The sequence below is a fragment of the Chinchilla lanigera genome, unplaced genomic scaffold, assembly GCF_000276665.1.
Source record: "Chinchilla lanigera isolate Chin_1 unplaced genomic scaffold, ChiLan1.0 scaffold00118, whole genome shotgun sequence".
NCBI classification, from domain to species: Eukaryota; Metazoa; Chordata; class Mammalia; order Rodentia; family Chinchillidae; genus Chinchilla; species Chinchilla lanigera.
In genome coordinates, this window is record NW_004955519.1 from 577,317 (window position 1) to 591,329 (window position 14,013).

At 37.9% G+C, this 14,013-nt stretch overlaps 1 protein-coding gene across 1 annotated transcript; it reads right to left on the reverse strand.

Moving 5' to 3' along the window:
* Nucleotides 1-1,026: 1,026 nt before the first annotated feature.
* On the reverse strand, nucleotides 1,027-13,983 carry Scml1 (sex comb on midleg-like 1 (Drosophila)). Its single transcript, XM_013507015.1, has 7 exons — nucleotides 13,847-13,983; nucleotides 7,841-7,945; nucleotides 7,309-7,386; nucleotides 4,912-5,016; nucleotides 4,023-4,518; nucleotides 2,454-2,605; nucleotides 1,027-1,899 (listed from the first exon to the last, which is right to left on the reverse strand). The coding sequence occupies exons 4-7, from the start codon at nucleotides 4,933-4,935 to the stop codon at nucleotides 1,774-1,776; spliced, it is 798 nt and encodes a 265-aa protein (XP_013362469.1). The 5' UTR covers nucleotides 4,936-5,016; nucleotides 7,309-7,386; nucleotides 7,841-7,945; nucleotides 13,847-13,983; the 3' UTR covers nucleotides 1,027-1,773.
* Between the last annotated feature and the right edge of the window lie 30 nt (nucleotides 13,984-14,013).

A 14,013-nucleotide genomic window follows, 5' to 3' on the forward strand; every position in this document is an offset into this window, starting at 1 on the left:
AGTTCTCCTAATTACATTGTTAATAGCTGGGGCTTAAATTTCAAATATTACAGAAGGGCATGACATTCTTGTGCTTACAGAGGGAGGCCTGAGTTTGAAAGTTTGGGAAATCCTACTTTTGAATATAAACTATTACAAGACATTCAGATGATGGGAAATCACACAGCCAAAAATCCAAAGCAAATGTTGGACGTGCCTGGAGCTCCAGCTGTAGAATTCTGCTGGACAGGGTTAAAGAAGGTCAAACGATGGACTGAGAGGCAAAGCTAGAGGAAGGATCATTCTAAAAGTCTGAAAAATTTACAGGATGGAAAATATGTAACAGTCTCTGAATTAAAATTTCACAAACTGAACAGGAAATTAAAGGGGTGCAAGTTACTCAAGTCTCATGCCACTTGAAAGCCCCACCCCAGCCCATTCAGCATCATCCCTGGAGCCTCAGTCAGGGGTGGTCTCCAATAACACTGCCACATGACACCCCGCTGGGAAGCAGCAGCAATGATAGTGTCTGGGATCCTTGGTGGGCAAGTGTGGAGGCTGGATAATAAGGTTACTTGGGTGTCGCATGGATTCTCCAAGAGGTCCCCCTATGAAAGCTGGTTCATCTGGAAGCAGAGGGGACAACAGGCATAACAAAACTTCTCACCCCAATGGTAAAAGAGCAGGTAGAGTTGTCAGGCAGACATAGCAACCTAGACGGGATGAGGTGGGGTGGGGGAAAGCACTGGCATATTCTACCACATTCACATAATCCAGAACATTATCAGCAACAAAGGTTTTGAGCACAAATAAAACTCATTTTTTTAATTATATTGTGAGCCCCCAGGGTATCCTTTAAGGCTACTGTCCTTTGTGCCTATGTATCTATTTACCAATAGAATCAGAGCATGTTTTAAAACTCGAGAATTCGAACTATAAAGCCACAACATTTACTAGATTAGCTCTTTTTCAAGTTTAACAAATTCATTCATTAATTTAATATGATGAAATCATGTGAAATAAAATCTGAGGCTTTGGCATTCATTGCTGAATTTATTTAATTTTATTATATTTTAAATTTGAAAAGAGTTAAGCAGTATTTTCCAAACACCTGAGAAAATAGTACAGCATCTTCATATAAACAATTTGAAAGAAAACCAAGTTTAGGTCAGAATCTCATCTTACACAATGGATAACATAAATTAAGTCATCCTTTAACCACATGTATCCAATAAGCAGTTACATTTGTATATAAAGAGAATTTGGTTTTTCTGCACCTGGTGAACATTTTATTGTTATTTATGACAAATGGCTGATACTATTAGCAACAGTTTTCTTTTCTTTTTTTTTTTTGGCACAGAGAATTGAACTCACAAACTTGCACTGCCAGGTAGGTGCTTGTGTTGCTGAGCTATATCCCTGGCCCTTTTTTATTTTTATTTTTTTGTAGCCACAGTTTTCATATCTTGTATTCTTCTAAAAATTAAATAATGTAATAATAAATAATTACAAAATAATACTTATCTCTTAAAAATTTTAAATTATGAAATATAGCTCGAAACAGTAAGTTAGAATTAATGTATCTTCCAAAGTTTAGAAGGCTAAATGGCTTAGAACTAGGCAAATTAAGCAGAAACACTGCGTAGGATTTTTTTTACTGCTTGAAAGAAGTAGACTCAGCCCTAACATAGTTTTGCAATTCTGGATGTGACAATTTAAGGGGAACCTTCTACAAAACAAAAACTAAGAACAAGAAGGTGAATTGGTAAACTCAATCTAAATTTCTGAAGACATTTAGGATTTTTCTTCTTTAAGCTTTTCAATGTAGTGACATAGTTTCAGGCATGTCCCCAGCTTCAAGCCCATATACTTCATAGCCAACTCGTTATTAAGTAGTAGCAGGGCTTTCCCATCAATGTCCTACAGAAAGAAGGCAGTTGTAGTAATTAATAATACTTTCACATTTGATCACAGTACCTATTTCTTTATATATATAAAGAAACATATCTATGTAAGAACATGTAAAACAACTAGAGAGCAGCCCATTTCAAATGTGTAGTCTCTGAATATGCATTTATTTTATAAAAACTATTAAAAATAAAATCTGAAGAGTAAAGCATTTAATACTTTATAAATACACTTTAAATTTTAAGAAAAAAGAAATTTAATATTTAAAATGAATTATGTCAAGCTATGCAATTTTAAATATTGGATGTTGAATAAAATAGTATATAACTATGACAAAAAACGGACATCAGTATACTAAGCACATGGACACCCATTTGAAGAATTGATTTTTAGCCTACCATTTAAGGATCTAACACTGGACAAAATAACCTTTCCTACAAATGGAAAAAATTAGTTGGCAGGGTTCCCCCACCATCCACACAACACAGAGCCTAACAGAAAGGCCTGCACAGAGGTCCTTCAAAAGGGTTATGGCAGCAGGAAAACCAGATCAAAAGATACATTACATGTCTCCTCAGGTGGCGGCTGAGGGAGTTTGCAACATGAGGATCTGTATTGTTCAGAAACAGGATCACATGTTCCACAGACCAGTTTAAAGGGTCATCAGGCAAGGTTTGTGTCAGATCAGCACGATTAGATTCAATTGGAGAACTTGTAGCTTCAGTGGGGAGAAAAACCAAAGACAAATCATATTTGTCCTGATTGTGATCTTGAAAGAAGAGATGTTAGGTAGGAAGTAACAGCCTCAGTCCTAGAACCTCATCTTAAGTATCCAAGCAAGGACTCAAGATTCCAACTGTGAAATCTAAACAAAACCTACATAAAGATGATCTGAGGATAGCAGCACAAGAACATCCTATCTGACCTCCTCCAAGCAGCAGAGACAGCTTCAGATGTTCCCTTAAAGCTTCAAGGGTCACACACACAAAAAGACTTCACAATCTAAAGCCTTTCTGTCCTCAGGCAAATACAGCATAAGAGCTATTATTTGGGTTAAATTAGGTTGATTTAACCTAACTCATTACTCTCAACTTTGTTTCAATGAATTTCTCTAAGTTTCTTTTCTCCCTTACCCAAAATAAATTAGGTTTATTTTGCTAGCTAAATCCAATGGGAAACCCCAAAATTTACTGTTTTATAATTGTTTATATTTGTCCTTTAGTTTTTTGTTTTGTTTTGTTGTTTCTGTGTGCTGGGGATGGAACCCAGTACCTTGTGAATGCTAGGATGCTAGGCTTCAAATTTGCTCACTTTAATAAACAAATTTCAATAACCCATTAACTTGGAGAAACAAACTAGTTCTTTCTCCAAATCTCTCCCATATAGTCAATATAGGTATTTTCAGTTATCACTTTTGCTCTTTAAATATTTTTTTTCACGGCTTAAACATTATTCTGGATTTAGAAGAAAACAAGATTATTTTCTGCTGAGTTAAAGTTTACCATTTTAAAAAGTAACTTTACCACTCAAAAAAATTTGTTTCATGTTTAATTGCAGTGCAATAGATGTTGATTGAAGGTTTATATTTTTAATAAGGAAACAGCTGAGATATGAAATAATCAGAGCTTAATAGGTTCTAGCTATGCTATTCACTAAGACATTTCTTTGTGTCCTGAGAAGTAGTCACTTACTCAAGGAGAGATCAGGGCTCCCTAAAGTTAGTTAGGATTAACAGAAGGGAGTTTTGTTATTCCCTAGAACCTAGTAACATCAATACAAATTATCTTTCTTTGTATGAATTAGTCAGAGGCATAGAATTTCTTTCCTATCATCTGGTATGTGGTCATCTTAGGAGTGTTTAGAATTACTTATCCAGAGAAAAGAGTGAAGAAAAATAGAGGATTAAAAACACACAATGGGGCATTATGGATATCAGTGGAGAAGAACTGTATTAATTAATCAGCACAGTGCCTTGCACAGAGTGTACAATTAATACATGTTAATCATTATTATAAATGCCACCTAAAACCAGCCCTTAAAATAGGAAACAAACAGCTTGCATTAGTGTGTAAGAAAGATGCTGATGAACACAAGTTAAATAGTGCTATTTGTATTACATGTTACTTCAAACTCACCAAAACCAGATGGGTTATGGAAAGATGACAGAGCAGGCTCTCTGTCCTGGCCACCAGGATGGTTGCTCATGTTGAAGCTGTGTGTCAGGTTAGGATTTCTCTGAGTCAGAGATGCGATAGGTGCTATTGAGGAAATGTCTGCAGGGCAGGCACCCATGTCAGGAAACCTGGGGCTGCCAGAGTCGAACAGTGGAGGGCCAGACATATCAGCACATGTATCTCTACGGATGCTGGAATTGGAAGGAGTTGGTGAACCACCATATGGCTCCCGTTCCTGCAGGTCTTCGTGTTGACCTTCTGATAAGTGATCATAAGTATAAGATGGCATCATGACATTTTCTTCAGCATCATTTTGTGGTCTGCGAACTGGTGAAGTTGGGCTGTAACTTTCAGAGTGGGAAAATGAACTACAATGCCCCGACATCTCTACTTCCTCAGGTTTAACCTCTCTAGGAACTGAGGAAATGTTAGTTTTTCTTGACTGTCTCAGTGGTTTCTGAAATGACATAAACCCAACATGGATAAACAAGTGAATAAAAAAGGAAATGAGTATTCAATACATTACTATTTATTTTCTATTCAACACTGCTGTACATTATTCAAATAAATTCTGTTTTTTTATTTTAAGATGATGTTTATTCCTCTTCAGCCCTACATCTTAATTTTCTTTTATTTATTTTAGGAACAAACATAAAAATACCTATTTGTCATACATTTATCAAACTTCAGTATTCTTCTAACAGTTTCAGTTCCCTGTCTGCTCCTACGGCAAAAGTATTATCAGCCTTGCTAATTTCACAGTTAGTAGTTTCATATCAGTTCCAGCTGACTGGCATCGTTAGAGAACAGAGACTAATCACAGTTTTGAGAATATTTTAATGCTACTTACACGATAGTACCAAGAGTATTTCATTCGTGCACGTTGAATTTTTGACACCTTTCTATCAATAACATCAAACTTCTTCTCCAGTTGTTGCACAGCTTTATATATAAGCTAGTATAGTAAAAGGCATTATTAGTTCTTCCTCCAAAAGAAAAGTAACAGGTGAGAATGCCACTGAGTTAAATTTTAAATGCAAGGCACAAGGAAAGTTCTCAAGGCACCAGAAACAACTTCCTTCCTATTTGAAGCCTAGGTGTAGGAGACACAGAGCCCACCTGGCTGACACAAGGAGCCTGGACCTGCCACTGTCCTACTCAACTCACAGGGACATTGGAAGGAGGAAGCAAATGCACCACCGCCCCTCTCCACTATCCCACTTATGATGTGGCCATTTCACATCAAAGAAGGTGCTACTTCAGGAAAGAAATGTTCAAATCTGCTAAAAGGCCAAAGAGTGACCAACCATGTGATGACTTAGGAGCTAGCAGTGAATATTCTGCTCTGGAAAGAACATGGAGCCAAATATAACGATGTGACCTTTGGCTTCAACGTGTTTTACAATCATGCACTCAACAAACTTACCAAACCACTGAGTGCACAACTCCCACATGCCCATCAGGTAAAAATCTGATAAAACTCTGAGAATTCTTGAAACCCACAGAAATTTCAAGCAACAGAAAATTAAAAGGTCAGAAACACTTCCTTAGTCATCCATTCATTCAAATGAGCACTTACTGAGGGGGCTAGTACTAGTCAGAGCTACTTTGCCAGGAACACAGATATTAAAATACAAAACAAAACAAAACCCCACTCCTGATCTGGAGGAATGCCCGTCTTTACTGGGGAGAGAGAGAAGAGATGATTTCAACAGAACAAGTGACTACCAGCCTGGAACAGCGGTTCTCAATGTGTGGTCCATAGACCGGCACCATCACCTGTGAGCTTCTGAGACAGCAACACTGCAGCTCCACCTCCGCTCTCCTGAATGGAGACCTGAGTGGGGCAGTGGACTGGGTTTCAACAAGCCTCCGGGGGCTTCTGACACGCGCTCCAGTGGGAGAACTGTGGGCCCGCGGTGCTGAGGCAAACAGTGCAGGATCTACATGGCTGGCTTCAAATACTAGAGTTCTGCCACTTACTAGTGGTGTGACCTTGGTCAAGTTACATGACTTCCCTGCACTTCAATCCCCTCATGCACAGAACTGGGATGAAAATATCTCTTAGGGGTCCTCCTAGGGATGGAAGTTTACTGCAGCCTTACGTTAATACTAACAATAACAACACCCAACGTGAGTGGTCCAACAGTGCTCAGTACTCTATTAGTATTATTACTGTTACTGTCCTCAGCACCATGACACAGGTAAGCACAGGAGGCTAAGCAGGCCCAGAAGTGCAGGACTGAACCCAGGCGGACAGTCAGGGAGGGCTTCTCAGAGATGATGATGTCTGGGTTGAGAGTGAAAGGAGAGAAGGCATTCACCCAGTAAAAATGCATGGAAGGGCAGACAGGGCCAAAGAAATAGCATGTTCCCAACCAGAGAGAGAAAACAGGAAGACAGATGTTCAGATGGTGAGTATAAATCTCCCTGCTGCTCCAGCCACCTCTGCACATCTCCCCCTCAGGCATGAGTGGTCCCACTAAGCATCCCACTTCTGTCCTCACTAGGAAGAATGAGAACATACACACATGCTTCTACTCTTCAAAGTAGGCTAGCTCATTCTAATCAAGAAGATTTAGAAGTTAAGAAACATACATTTTTATGAACTTGAATTACTTCTGGCATATGCAGATCACAAAACCCTTGATAATTATATACTTCTATCAATCTCTACCAACATGGTTACTTTTACAAAATCCCACAATTTTTTTTTTTTTTTGAGACAGGATCCAGCTATGTAGTTCAGGCTGGCCTGGACTCACTAGGTAGCCCAGGCTCACCTCAAACTCAAGGTGGTCCTCCTGTCTCAGCCTCCCAAGTGCTGAGATTACAGGTGTACAGCACCATGCCCAGCTCCACAAAACGTTGATGGACTGCAATTTTGTGTCAGGGGAGATAACCTGATTTGCATTTAAGCATATTCTAAATTTCATCCCAATGGCCAACTTCCTTTAAAGATTTTATAGGGGAAATTACTCAATGTTGAACAATCTAGATGAAAGAGACATTTGATCGATAGTTTTTTAGAAAGCACTAAAATATATACTTTGGTATTTCAAAAATTTCATCTGCAAATGATATTCTAACTAGAAACTGTCAAAAATCATTACAATGGAGTGATAACAGTAAACAATTCAATATTGTAAAATTTCAATAAATTGTCCGCTTTCTCTTTATAGGAGATAAAGATAACTTTCACTATAACATTTCCCAAAACCACATTAAAGAGACAGAATTTTCATACCTGACACTGGCCAAGGATATCCAGAATTGATCTTAGTGCATCTTCAGTTTGGATTATGTCAGGTTGAAAACGTTCCTGCTATATTTTAAAAGTAGTTAATACTTTACTTCTGTAACAGACACACTAAGTACTAGGGGAGAAAAACAACTTTATATTTATCTGTTTAAAATGCTTTTATTTTTCCCCAACCTTTCAAAAGTTTCAATATAAAGCAGGGATAAAATAAAAATTCACACTACTATGAGGATGGAAATAATAATTACCAATTAAGAACAGAGGCAAGGAAAGAATTGACTTTTAAAAAAATCTCATTTTAGATATCCAGTACAAGACTGCTCTGAATTTCCTACTACATAAGAAAAGGGGAGAAATAAAATAGTGAAGAGCTCGTTGTCTGACCAAGGAAAACATACAAATTCAGTAGGGAGAAATATTTTCTTAAGTATGAGTTTAAAGGAACTCCACAATATATAAAGAATTTAAATCTTTTTCTTGAGAATAGTAAAGTTTAATAGCAAGTACTATCACTTACTTCACGCACATATGGAAGATCCTGCGTAAAGGCATAAAGAACGCTGCCGTCCTCACCATCACCACCACCATCGCTACTGACACAAGTAGAAATGTCTGCCACTGCCTGAGGAACAATTAACAAAAGAAAAGATAAAAGACAGAACTAAGAAGCTGAGGAGTTTAATTTCACTTTTAAGAAGCTCCAAAGACTTATTTGCACTATCAAAAGACCTTTACCCTTTGTTAGTACTATGACTACATAATGAATGTACTTGCAAAACTGTGTTCTCATTAACCCTTCTACACATAAGACATTTTTCACTAAGCTTAACCACTCATGTACTTAGGGTAGAAAGACTAGTCTTCTACACTAAAACTGTCTTAAAAGCAAACATTTCTAAGCCTGAACAAAAGAATGTTACATGGCTTTTGATTTTTAAACAATCCAACAGTGCCACTGTGTGGACAAAATAGGAAACACTTAAGCACTTATTTTTCTTGATAAATTAATTTCTAAATCACCTTAAAACATTTTGGGGAAAGATAGGATATAAATAACGATTAAATTTCCATTTAATAAGTTTAGTCAAAGAAACAACTATAAATTCTAGGAATAATTTTAAGATAAATATACTTGGATCGCTTCTTGACCCTTTGGCTAAGATCAAGTGAAAATAAAGCCACCTGGAATCTATGTATGTCTTTGTTTCAAAATACATGAAAGAAATTATAGCATTGAGCTATGCATAATTATGTATTTATAAATACCGTCTTACTCTTGTATGGTGACTTGTGCTTTTCAAAGTGCTTTCACATAACTATATCAAAACTGACTCTTGGTAGGTAGTTAACATTATCTCCAAAGATGAAAAACATTAGGTGTCATTAAGACTAAATGTGTTTCATAGCTAGCTACATTTACATAGTAATGTATATTTTGGTAATAATGTATATTTTTGTAATTTTAGTAATCTATATTTTGGTTCACAGCCAATAGAAACACAGCAGAATGTAACAGAAAAGCAAAAACAGCACAACCACTTTGAAAAACTATTTGGGCGATTCCCATGAAATTAAGTCAACTCTATGATCTAACAATTTAACTTCAATTTACTTTCAAGAAATGTTGTGTTCACAAAGACACCTGTACCCCAATGTTCACAGAAGTTTTATACCTCATTGTCAATGCTCATAATAAAACTTCACTTATGATCTATGCATTTCACTATATGTAATTTCTCAATTTAGAAAATAACTGTATAGCATTACATAAAGAACACAGACATTTTCTATTTAATATACAAACCACATTAACCTCACTGGCGCTGGCACACATGGTGCACCAGGAGAAATTCCACTTCCTCCTAAGTATTTGTAAAACTGCTGGTTATTTGTGCCACTGCTTAGTCACCTAAGAGTGGCAAACCTTTTACTCCTGAAAAGCAACACATAGAAAAGTTACTTCACATACTTACTACCTAAATAACCTTAATACGGATATGCTTTCAGAATGACACCTCAAATCGAATTGAAGTTTTGGTTGGATTTTAGTGAGTGACAAAATAAGAATTCTTTCATTAGCAATTTACCTTTTAGGGGGCTGGGTACTGGGAAATCACACCCAAACATGTGGCCTTAGCAGGTTAGTCAAGAAATCTACATATCACTGAGCTACAATATGAGCGTCAACCATGGGCCATTTGGAAAGTTTTTTTTTTTCTTTTTTGGTACTAGAAATCAAACCAAGAGCCTTGCAAATGCTACAAGTGCTCTACCGTGGAGTTACATCCCCCAGCACTAGAACAAGACTTTAAAAACTGAAGGGTCACACTGCCCAGGACTAGCAATAAAAGTCAAAGTTAAATGCAATTCCAAATTGTGACTTGAATGCTTTACAACTTAAAGTCTATTGAGGAAATGCTGGAAACAGCTGAGCAAGAAAACATGATTGCTAACTGCTTCTGTGAAGGAACTCAAAAGGACTTTTCACTCAGGCAGTGCCTTCAAAACGTACACCAGTTGTCTGTGCCTGATTGGGCCCTGGCAAAGCATGGAGCAGAGACGCTGGGAGACATCACCTCTGCACCTGTGGTGCAAAACCATGGAGTGTAGCTCTCCACTTCATTTCAACTACCTTAGTAGTTAAACTTTAGGTTAAATCTAAACAAATTGAGGTAAAATATAAGCCTGAAAATCTAGAATTCTAAAGGTTCAGCTGTGGCTCTGAGTCATGTAACTACAGAGCAAACTAGAACAAGACACAGACTATGGCAATATCATATTCTATCTTGTACTCCAGATTTGGTAACTGTGAACACCTGTGTCACAGTTACTGGGAGGGGCACCTTAAGGAAAAAGCAAATTCACTTTATCCATGCTGACCCATTGCAGCAATAAGAGGCACAACTGAGAATTCAAGTATCATCTCTTTCCTGCTTCCTCTTCATTCCACAGAGGATGTACTGACCACCAAAGACCCAAAGGAGAGAAATCAAAAGGGAACAAAGAAGATGGGAGAGTTCACTCCCAAGTTAGATAAATGTAGACCAATGTTGTACAAAAATTTCAAGTTACAAAACACCTCCAATTTGAGTTGTAATTTCCACCAACTTGTACTTTTTAAAACTGAGATTTTTTTTCTGAATCTAACACAAGCAATGAGCAATTAGACCATGGTGTATTAATACAAGTGAAGAGCAACAGCAATGAGAATAAACCAACTACTGCTGCCCCCAGCAAGAATAAACCTCACAACCACAACCTTGAGTAAAAGAAATCAGACACAAATAAGAGAATGGTGGACAACTCAATTCATATAAAGGACAAAACTAGGCAAACCAGGCGGAAGAACTCTTTCTAAACCAACACCTTTAAATATACCACAGTCACTTTAACAAATACTTAGTATCCTAGCTTGTAAACACCTTATGATTTATTTAACTTACGAATATTCAACTTTAAAGTTTTACTCTTTTAAAGAACACTAAAAAAGAAGCTTGCACTGATGCAAGTAGTTTTATGGAAAAGATTCCTAGAAGTACAAATATTGGTAAGTGAAATAGAAACAATAGTATCTAAAAGCTTTCCCCTAGCTATTCCCCACTAAAAAAGGTTGTTGGCGTTAGTCCACGGCACACTAAGTATTCTGCTGGTCATGCACAGCGATTGAAACCAGAACAAATCATAGATAGTACCAAGTGTCTTTTGGGATCAGATGATCAAATTACTTTTCTCTTTTCACCTACTATTATAACATATTAACACATTTCTTGACATTCTTAGGGAGAGAGATTCAGCCAATTACAGAGAAAAGCCTTTCAATTTGTTGGTATTTTATTTCGAAATTGTTTGTATCTCTCAGATCTTACACTGGCAAGTCTGTATACTTCCCACTATCAATGAATAAGCCAACACTGGTACTTTTTTATAAACTCTTGGTATCAAAACTGCTCTGGAAAATTAATTAGGAAGCCTTCCATCTCTTCCTACAAAAGTTTCTTTCTGAAAAAGTTTACATCACACCAGAAATTTTGTGCCTTAAAAGTTCAAAAGAATTTTAAACTGGGCGTGGTGGCACATGCCTGTAATCCCAGCACTCGGGAGGCTGAGGCAGGAGGATCACTGCAAGTTCAAGACTAGCCTGGGCTAGAAAGTGAGCCCAAGGCCAGTGTGAACTGCATAGCAAAACCCTGTCTCAAAAAGACAAAAAAAAAAAAGAACTTTAAAAAATCTGAGCACAGATTTTATAACATTTTCTAAGTTCTTCCATGGTGACTGATGTATTCAAATTATTCTACTTTTTCTTGAGTTGTTTTGACAAATTACTTTTATCCAGAAGGATAGCAATTTCATCACAATTACAGAATTGTTAACAAAACCAGTTTAAAAATCATTTCTAACTTAATTTGGATTTTCTTTTTTTTCTTGATTAGATATTCTATCTCACTAATTTACTGACAACTCTATAAGGTAGGTTCTATTATTATCTCTATTTTCCTTATGAGAAAACTGAAGCAAAAATATTTATGTAATTCATCTAAGTCTTATAACTAGCAAGTGTTGCAGTGATCTTTGATCTATTTTGCTCTATTATTAAAATCACTGGGAATCCCTTCCATAACTATTACACAGTAAATTCCAAACTCTTACTATAGCTTGCAAATTTCTTAAGGACTCTGCCCACCTCTCACAGATCACCTCTTAACAGTTGCCTTCTTACACATACCCCAAAATATTTACTATCTGGCCTGCTGCAGACCAAGTGTGGCTATTACCTTCATAAAGTTAAATTCAGACAATTCTCGATTTGGATTAGTTACAGTGCCACCAACACTTGGTGATAGATAAACACAGGAGCAGTGTGCATTGAGCCTACCACTCTCCTGACATTTTTACTTCTGTGGCACATTTACACATCAACACTGATCTTCCACTGTGAGTTTCTGGCTCCTGTCATATCCTAAGCTCTCTCTCCATCTAGGAGAATCTATCCAATTTCAAGACTTAATTCAAATTCTACCTCCCAAAAACAAAGATGCTATGTCAGCAATCACCTATCTAGATAGGACACTGCCTTCCCCAGGAGGAGAACGCTTACACTTTAATATTCTCAAGGTGACTACTGGACATGTCTAGTTACATGAGAGGCAGTATCAAACAGCATTAAGTCCTTAGGCTTGTAACTAGAATACCTGGGCTTGGATTACACCTCCCCCATTTACTAGCTGTATCACTTTAGACAGTTTACTTAAATTCTGTTTCCATCTTTAAAAGTCTGTACGATAGGGATAAAATAATGTAAACCTCATAGGGTTATTAAGATTAAATAAATAATAAAACAGATTTTTAAAACAATGCCTGGCAGAGATAGCAAGGGGAGCCACTGTAGGCCAACTATTATTTTAGTATTCACCACATCTACCCTACAGAACCACTAGTTATTAAAGCACGTGGGCAAAAATTTTCAGTCATATGTATGCATAATAATATCTGTACATTACAGATAAAACAACTCTTTCTTGTAAAATAATTGTTACATCTTTTAAGTGCCAGAGCAAGATGCTGGTCTTTAGTGAGAAATACTTGAATCCAAATCCAAATTGCAGTATCTGTCATTTTCCATTAGGCAGGCATTTAACCTTTCTGTGCCTCAGTATTTTAAACCTGTAAAATGGGAACAATGTCTACTTCACTAAGGTGTGTAAGACTAAATGACAGTTAAGCACTCAGCATCCTACCTGGTTCTTGGCAAGCACACCCTAAATTTTAGTTCCTTTTCGCCTCTTTCTGTAAGGTACAAAATTATAGCTTTTAAAACATTAGAGCTCAACGTGACTAGGTCATGCAAAATAAATTTCAATCTTTAAATCTAAAATCCTGCCAAAACGGGTTTACTTAAAACTCATATTTTACGAAAGAAATTCAAACTTTTGACAACGCAAGAAAACAAGCCCTCTGATTTTTAAAAAGACCTTCTTAAAGACATTAAAGACATTTTCAAAACTGTTGTGAAGATTCACTCCCCGGCGCAAGGTATTCATTTGCCATCAATTTATCCAACAAAGTACAGTTCACACTGAGGGCTGAAAACGCAGCGACACCCTAGCACCTCTTCAAGAAATACAAGGCAAGTTGTGACTACCCAAACGGCTCCAATTTGTAAAGAAACAAAACCCTGGGTTAACACAAAAGCCCATTACTTTCCAAATCTGGCAGAACTCTCACCCATTGACCGTATCCAACTGTAGAGCCTAGCGAAGTCCGCCAAACGCGTGACAAAGCGCCTCGCGCACGCCTCCGCCGCCTTCCCGGACCCCGTTTCTCCTGACGCACCAGCTCCCACTCCGCGGGAACGTCTCCGCAAGACCGCTACATCTTTGCTTTCCTTGTCACTTTATTTACACCAAATCAGAGAGTCTGCACAGTCTCTGACCAAGCGCGGTCACCACCAAAGTCACAAAGTCTACGTTTCCAATCTGAGGAGACGATGCCGAAAAACCAACTCGCAAGTGTGTCTAGTCCGTACCCTCAGACCTCTGCCCAAGGCCAGGACCGGGGCTCGTGCTCGCCCGCCTCGCCCAGGAGGAGGGAGGACGGTCGGCGAGCCCCCAACCCCGCCCAGCTGCCGCGCCTCACAGCCCGCAGGCTGAGGCTGAGCCTGAGCCAGCGCCCCGCCCCGCCCCGCCCCGGCCC

Bases quoted from the DNA above. Each gene is read 5' to 3' on its own strand.
- Scml1 (XM_013507015.1), bottom strand. From the start codon at position 4,935: ATGAAATACTCTTGGTACTATCGT. The intron at 4,519-4,911 runs GTAAGTAGCATT...ATGTCATTTCAG, and splicing joins AATACTCTTGGTACTATCGT to AAACCACTGAGACAGTCAAG. The intron at 2,606-4,022 runs GTGAGTTTGAAG...TCCCCACTGAAG, and splicing joins CCATAACCCATCTGGTTTTG to CTACAAGTTCTCCAATTGAA.